At 39.2% G+C, this 8,412-nt stretch overlaps 1 protein-coding gene across 9 annotated transcripts in view; it reads right to left on the reverse strand.

The window, feature by feature from the left end:
- LOC102672458 (LIM domain-binding protein 2) overlaps nucleotides 1-8,412 on the reverse strand; it is a 143,859-nt gene that overhangs the window by 46,790 nt on the left and 88,657 nt on the right. Inside the window, exon 1 of one of the 9 annotated variants that reach the window (XM_031513700.1) lies at nucleotides 4,855-5,133. The exons of the other annotated variants lie outside the window; for them this stretch is intronic. Coding sequence (XP_031369560.1) covers nucleotides 4,855-4,961 — 107 coding nt within the window. The 5' untranslated portion in view covers nucleotides 4,962-5,133. Of the gene's footprint in view, nucleotides 1-4,854; nucleotides 5,134-8,412 lie in introns of those variants that run through there. 9 annotated transcript variants of the gene reach the window in all.

An 8,412-nucleotide genomic window follows, 5' to 3' on the forward strand; every position in this document is an offset into this window, starting at 1 on the left:
TTTGAATTTTTTAAAACACATTATCACGACCGAGTTGAAAAATATATAAACTCGTAGCGTACGTTGCGAAATTTTCGATTCGTTTTTAATAATCGTTGGATGATCGAGTCATTTCTACTGATTCATACTTGGTTAAGTTTGCATATATAATTATTAAGTTGGAATGGTTATTGCATTCGCACTAGCTTTTGAAAAATTACGGAATCTGTTCTGTGAAATTCTATTGAAGATCGCCAGAGTTTTAAATTTTATTAAAGAAAAGGTGTTGCGTTACGTAACTTTAAAAATCCATTGGATAAGTAGAAAATCAAGTTATATTGTTAACATGTATTATTTAATACGTAATATAAAAGTACATAATAAAAATTTTTTTTCGATTGCTCCGCAACAACAACGTTTCATCCCGATTCATTTGCGTTTTCATATAAGAATAATGACGTAACGAGATGTATTTTTATAATTTTAGCCTTTAACGGACTATATACGTGTCGTAAGCAGATTCCTGACACTCTGAAATACCTTTCGGTATACGCGATATAGCGTGTCCAGCCTCTAAATAAACTTCGAACGTTATAAAACACACATCCGTCCAACCTGACATCCGTGCAACCAAAGAGCGAACGTTCATTCGTCTCTGTGCCAAGTCTTCCCTAGCTAGAAAGAAACAATAGCGAATTTGAAACCATCGCTCTTCAATTTCCCCTCTGATCCTCGTCCAAATGACTGCCAACCTTACTTCTTCTTCTTCTTCTTTCTCTGTTAACCCTAAAATTGGCTGTCAATCACAACATTCACCACGTTTCGAGAAAATTTCTTCTTTAATCCCTTTGTATATTCTCAACGTTCTCGCTAAATTTGTTTTTATTTAGTTATTTCTATTTCTATTTTTTTTTTTTTTTTTTAAATAACGAATTACAATTCTAATCCAGTCGTATGACGAAGAAGGCAGTGTTCCAATCAGTGTTTCATAACAAATTAAACGCGTACTGAAGATATCTCAAATTTAGAGAGATGTAATTTGATTAAAATTTTTTCCAACGCAGAAATATTTCTGACTCGTCAATGATTGAAACCGATATTGGTTAGAAAGAACATTTATAACTTTGCATAAAATTTTCAAGAAGATTAAAGAAAAAATAAACAATCAAACGATATCTCCTCGAGAGACAATGAGTTAATTCTCTTACAAATTTTCCAAAGACTTTTTCAAAAAAAAACGAAAGCATGGAAAGTCGATGTGAAATTTTGAATCGAGTTCTAACTCCCCCAATTAGAACTCAAAAATCGAAAGATAGAAGAAAGAAGTAAAAAGTTCATTATCTCCACAACACAATCTTAAAAGATTGGTGGCAAAAGAGGAATTGGAAAAGAGAGAGATAAGTCAACACTGAATAATTTTTCAGCGAAGGTGGAAAGAGGGTAGGAAGAGGAGGAGAAGGAGAAAATTTCGAAATCGTGTTCAAGGCACAATGCGTGAATTTTTGGATCGCACGCGCGGTTATGCGTTGCGTAAGTACGAGAACACCGCCGCCGCAGGCGTTTACACGCACGTGCGACGACGGAATTAGCCAAGACCTCGTTGTGTACCGACGACGAAGGTTCGTCCGTTGTCCTCCTGACCGAGCCTTCCTCAGCGGTTATCCAAACCCTTTCGCACTTTCTCCTTCCAAACTGCTACTTCTCACCGTCCCTCGAGAAACGTGGCCACACAGAGGACAATTTTAGAAAGCGATCCGATTTTTGCACCTTGGAAATTTCTAGCCAGTGATGTGTATACTTTTTTGGGGATGAAAGTGTTTATCTCGATTCGATTCGTAAAATGATCGAGAAGTTGAATTTTAGTGCGAATTATTCTGAATTTATAATATTGGTCGAGGAATATTATTCTTATTACAAAACAGAAACATTCGAAACTCGTGACATTCAATTGGAGTTACTGAAAGTAAGGCTGTGCCAATAATTTTATGACTCACTGTTTGTGACAAAGATGATGCATATATCGAGCGACCTTGGTTCCTCCACCATTGTGACTCGATGACAAAATAATGAATTTTAAAAAAAAGGAGAATGGAGATAAAATATTCAATGTGTTGATGAATAAATTAACATCCCTCAAATTATTGTCAACATCGTTCGGATAATTCGAAATAATTGAAATTCCTTCTAATATGATACGCCTTGTATATGGATTGTCAGAGAAGACACCAAAGTGTAAGTCCATGCACCTGCTACACGTGTTCATAAAAGGCACGTGCCTCTCACCGTATCGTCGTACTCCATTCTTCGTCTCATGTTTCTTCTCGTCGACGCTCGAGAGTTGTTCTCCGTTTCGTCTTATCGTTGCCTGATCACGCTTCAATTAATCGCAATATGTATCTTAATTATCCCGGACTTGTGCACGTGAGAATCACCATACACGATCGAATATTAACGGGGTAACGAATTTCTGACGCGATTGAAGAAGAGACTTGAGACTCGTGAAGAGAAAAAGGGGAGAAAGAGAAGAGATAGGCGAAGAAAAGTTTTATTTCTTGTTCTCTTTGCGCACAAGGTATCGTAACAAATGAAATCATACCGATTAAAATGACGCTGAAGTCTGAACGTTAAATTGGATCGTTAGATCATTGTCACGTGTCGCGATATTCCTTGTTTGTATAAATTATTTCACGTATACATCTCGAACAACCACAATCACAGCCACTTTTTTCTATCAACATTAGAAGAAGAAAAATTCGCAAGATTTTTCTCTCTCAGTAAGTAAGTTCTTTCAAATTCCAAAAACTGATTTCCCTGTACTCTCATAAAGTGATAAAATAGAAACTAGACTTCTAACTATTAAATATACAATATTTCACACGTGCCTCGCATAAATCCATTAAACATTAATAACTGTTATCGACGAATCATGCATCATCGAAATTTAGGTTCAAGCAACCAAAAGTTTTTTCGAACGACATCGATCGAAAATTGAAATTGGCGCGTCACGCGTTCAGGAACAGGTTTCATCCTGGCGAATATCCGTCCGATCGAATCGATTCCCCGGCGTCGTGACAGAAGTAAATCCAGCCACGTCTTGAAAAACGTGAGATCATCCGTAAGGCCTGGTTTACATTATCCGCGGGTAAGCGTACCGTGGCAAGGCATGACAAGCGTGAAGAACCGCGATCCGTTAAGGTGAGACGAGGTGTCGTCTCACTCGGCAAGCCGAGACGGACTCTCGTCTCTAGCGTTACAATATCGCGTGGCGCGTGGCTGGTGCATCGCAGCCACGCGTGCCTCGAGCTTTCTCTCCTCTTTTTTCCCCCATCTTCATTTACTCTCCCATAAATTGTAAATTGTTCCAACTGTTCCATTCGATTAGGATTCAAGAAGAAGAATCGATAAACTTGGGGATATTTAGAAAGCGCTAGAAAATGCAATCTACCTTTTTCGATCGAGTTTTTTTTACATAAACCGACTTCTGTATTACCTACGAGCTTATATATTTCGAACAAATCCTGGTTATAGAAAAATCGATGTATTCGAATTTGCATAGAACGAAAGGTATCCTATAATCCGCGCGCATTCAAGAAAAAATTCGAGAGGAATATCTCCGTCTATACGTAAAATTTGAAGAGGAAGATGCAGATATATCTTGCTTTCCTTCCCGTTATATAATAAAATTTTGCAATAAAGATCCAGCGAGCAGAATTGAACACTCGTCCCGACTAATTCGGAACGTGGCAAAGGGCAGTGGCCTTCGATTAATTTATTTCGAACGCGCGGAGGCGGTCCAAGGGAGGAAAGTTATGATTTAGCGGGGAATAATCGCTCGGCCAGTCGAGCGGATCTAAAAATAATCCTCGCGCGGTTTGATCTACACGGGCTGGGTTGTGAGCGATGCCAAGATAGGCTGCGAGTCCTATCGTTTCGCGGCTGTGCACGCAGCCGAGCCTGACTGTGACGAATGTATAGAAATTTTGCGACCCAACTGTCTTGGCTTGATCTTCCTCTCGATCCTTCTCTTACTCTACTTTCACGTTCCCTTGGAAAACGATCTCTCGTCGCTTGGATCTTCTTCGTTTCCTCGTAGATGCTTCGTTCTTTTTTTTAAAAGGGGTCAATTTTTGTTCTATTCTCGTCGAAATTTTTTTTTTTTAAAGGGGATTAAAAGGTGGTTAAAACCAATTTTGGAATATCTATTTCGTTCTTTATTATTAAGGTGTGTTTAATTAAGATATTAGCTAGGATTAGAGAAAGAAATGATTGTGCATTATTTGGAAATAATTAATCCATCAAATTTATCAGCATCGTAACGCCACTGAGATAAAGGATTTTGAAAATTTCTAAAATTTCGAGCCGTAATATTAATACGCGTTGAAGAGAAGAAACTTGAGATTATTATCGAAATTTATCAACTTTACGAAGCATCCTTGTTAACGAAATCGCATCCATTAATCTTTGTATACCCAAACGCACGTTTATATTTCCATACTTTGAATTCTTCGAATACATTGTTTACTCGAGATATACTCTGGCTCCAATTTTTATACACAATAACACAATTTTATGCAGATCCTATATTCGTATATATTCCTAATCTTCTTATGTTATCGATCGTATAAAAAAAAAAAAAGAATACGTCACGCCATATATAATATCTCGCACGACCTCGAGAAATGGGAAAGATGGCCAATCGATCACATCGATCGCGTACATCATCGACATCGCGTTTTCATACGTATTCCAACAAACTATATACGATATACACACACACGTACACACACGTAGCGCACTAGTGGAGCCACCTTGACACTGATACGCGGCTGTGATACGCGGCGAAGAAAGAAAACGAACCAATAATAACACACTCACCCTGAAACGCGCGGCGGCCGCTCGAGGCGAACATGCGCCTGCCTGCCTGCCTGCCTCTTCTTCCTCAGACGGTGCACAGGCCGTGGTACGACATTGACGCAAGACATCGATCGATAAATAGGTTGCGTAATAAACGCGGTCGGAAATCGCGTGGCGCGTTAGTGGTACGATTGTAATTGCGCACCTGTGAACGCAGCGAGCGGTTCACAGTTCATTTCACAAAGGAAACCGGCGCGTGGAGTCACGATTACGACGGAATCACGGCCTCTCATCGCTCGGTTTTCACCGCTCGACCGGCCGCCACCAGTCAATAAAATATCAAGCTATATTTCAAACCGCCGCTTAACGGGCCACCGCCGCTTCCGACAGCCTATTGAAAGGATTGAATTTCTTAGAGGCGTAACACATGTGGGAAGGTCTTATTAAGTTACTACACGCTTGTTGTTCGAATGCGACCCGGTAACGCGATAAATCACGGCCAAATGCTTTTGTAGTAATTACGGAGACAAGTTGCCTCGGACAGGTGTGGATGGAAATTATATAGAGGGGGGAGGCCTCTCTCGGAGTGGTTTCCTTCGTTCGAAATTTTTTATTATATTCAACGAGAATAGATTCGTGCAGACAGCGCAACGATAAACAATACGCAATTTTTCTCCCAAAATTCTAATAAACATTTTTGAGATTTGTAAGTAAGTAGTGATAAAGTTACAGAAAATATGAAATTACTCCTTGCGTCGACGAGAAGTTGCTCGAAGATTCTTGATAAAAATTTATAATACGTGTAAATAGAATGCCAATTGGATTAAACATAGAAGAATCTGTTTAGAAAAATCTTATCGGTAATCAATACCACCGATATCTGTTCTTCCGTGTCCCTCTCTGTGCATTGTCTCTCTGTAGGCACGCACCTCGAGTTTAATCGCGCGAAATTATCGACGAAATTCCACACGAGCGGAAAAAATCGTATATGAATAATAAAAATCCGCATTCGAGCAAATCAGATGTTACGTTGCGCAGAATGCAATAACGAGTTTCGCAAGATAACACGAGGAACGTTACAAATGCGTCGGTTTATCGTTGGCGGAATCCAACCTCCGAATCGAATCCGAACAAAGTTGTCGCCGCGTGTTCCAGCTGATTTCTACACAGAGAGACACGTAGACACACAGAGACGCGTGCACAGGCACGAATTTATGCGTGTAGAATGGGCTAGGCTCGCGCATCCACGCATCTACGTACGAGGCGAGCAGAAATTCGAGAACGTACGAGACGCATAAATTGAGCGTCCCTCTAATTTTCCTCATGAATATTCCTTCGTTATATCAATTAAAATCGCCGTGACGCCTGAATATTTATCACGGCCACATAAATTTATTAGAAACTGCATAATGAAGTCTGGAAAAACGGCGATCGGCCTCCTCCGTAACTTCGTCTCTCCGTCCATTCACCCCTCCTCCTCCTCCCTTTATTATTGGATGTATTATGAAAAAATTCTTCGCCCTTCGTACGTTCCTTCATTCTCGTCCGAGTCGTATTTTAAAACGATTTCATTTCTTTTTTCCTTTCTCTTTTTTTTTGTGACGCGTGCTATGCGAATCAGATATCGAGTCGAGCTTCGTATCCGAAAAGAAAATATCTATTTTCGAGAAGTGAGAATTTTTGCAAAGTTACTGGAAAATTGCGTATATTCTTTAGATGGAATTTTTGGCAATTCAAAAGCTTAAAATCTTAATCGAGTGAAATAAAGAATCGTTTGGGAATCTTATACAGAAAGGTTTCTGAACGACGATACAATCGAGCAAAGAATTGTTCTACATGCAAGAATTTAAAAAAAAAATATTCTTAGAAAGACGAAAATAGAATATTTTTTCTTTCAAGAAATAAAAGTCGAATTTGAATCAATTACGATCGAGTGCAACACAAAAAAAGTAAAATTTTATTCATTTGCGCTTATAATTTCTTGCATATAATACATTCCAAATCTAGAAAATTAATCAAAATTCATTTATTACATTTGGTAAGTTTTCAATTACCCCTTAAAAATCCCTCTAATCCCAACTAACAAATTTCATTCGCCTCATTTCAGAATCATTCTCTCCTGCTCGCATCACCCGATTTCCACTTACTTCCATTCGTTTCCATACCCCAAGAGAATCCACATCCGAATCTCATACACCAGAAGAAACGAAGGAACAAGAAATCACGAAACGGAAAAGCATGACGCGCCGAAAAATCTCGATCGACGACTTTCTACCGTGGGAAATCGCTGTAAATCAAAACGTTCGAACCGAGAAGCTCAACGATACAAATCGTTGTTTCCACCCGCTCGAGGAATCCATTGCTCCACCGCTTGCTCTCTCTCTCTCTCTCTCTCTCCCGCGAGTTTGAAACGAATAGCGCGCCTCTCCAACTATTACAAAACAACGCGAGGAGGGGGAGGAGGAGGAGGAGGAATTGAAAAATAACTGACTAATCTCGAATCTCGGTGTTCAAGAGAGGCGAGATTACGGTCTCTCCTCGCCACGAAAGTGTACGTGCGAGAAGCATAACTCGCCATCTCTCCCACCAGCGAGCGACACCTAACTCAACCTCGACTAATTACGCAACTGTTCACCTGCACTACCTGTCACAGCTAATCTTTTTTTTTTTTTTTTTTTGTTTTTCCTCTCGTTCTCCCCCTCTCTATCTCTTCGACGATTGAAGGAGAGTCGATATATCGAGTGAGACGAGCTTTTGAAGGATCGATTGTGGAGGTTAATGTAATAGTGAGAACGCAAAAGTTGGTACGTAAAAATGTCGGTCGAGGCTTATTTATCAAGTTGTGAGCATATCGAAGTTAGACGAGAAAGAGAGAGAGAGAGAGAGAGAGAGACGGTGGTGCGATAGAGATAAGCAGTGTCTGTATCTCGCTTCGTCTAATGCAAACTTAAATTGATTAGAAGCGAATGTTTGTGTAAAATTAAGTTTGAACGAAAGAAATGGAGCTTAATAGAGATTTTCATTTTTTCATAACTATATGCTTCGAATATTTTTTCTTTCTTCTACGCACGAACAATCTGTACAATAAAATGGTATCAGCCGCAGTACGGATTTTATTTAGACAATTATCTCGATTAAAATAATTTCGATCGAAAGAAGATAAAAATTTTTGCATGACAAATTTTCTGCTTGTTTTGACCTCTTTTTCAAAAATATCTCGCGAATATATTAACATCCTCCATTCGAAGAACGAATGTCTTATCTCCGTCGAAAGAACATCTCCGTGATATTTAATAGCGAAATTTTTTGATTGACAAGCTGCAATCGTTTCTACTCGAAATTGCCAAACAGTCAGTCGTGCGACTTTGATTCTCGCGATGATGCCTAACGAAATGTCGTTCAAATTTTCTCTGCGATGAGACTGGAAAAGAACGAGAAGAAACGGATTCGTAAACACGATTCCGATCAGAAAAAGATAAAAGAAAAAAATCAGTTTTACCAAATCGTTTCAAAATTCAATCATTTTAAACACGAAGCGAGGATAAAAATTAAAGGAACTGCGCTAGAAAAAAAAAAAAA

Source organism: Apis dorsata, unplaced genomic scaffold, assembly GCF_000469605.1.
Source record: "Apis dorsata unplaced genomic scaffold, Apis dorsata 1.3 scaffold_696, whole genome shotgun sequence".
NCBI classification, from domain to species: domain Eukaryota; kingdom Metazoa; phylum Arthropoda; class Insecta; order Hymenoptera; family Apidae; genus Apis; species Apis dorsata.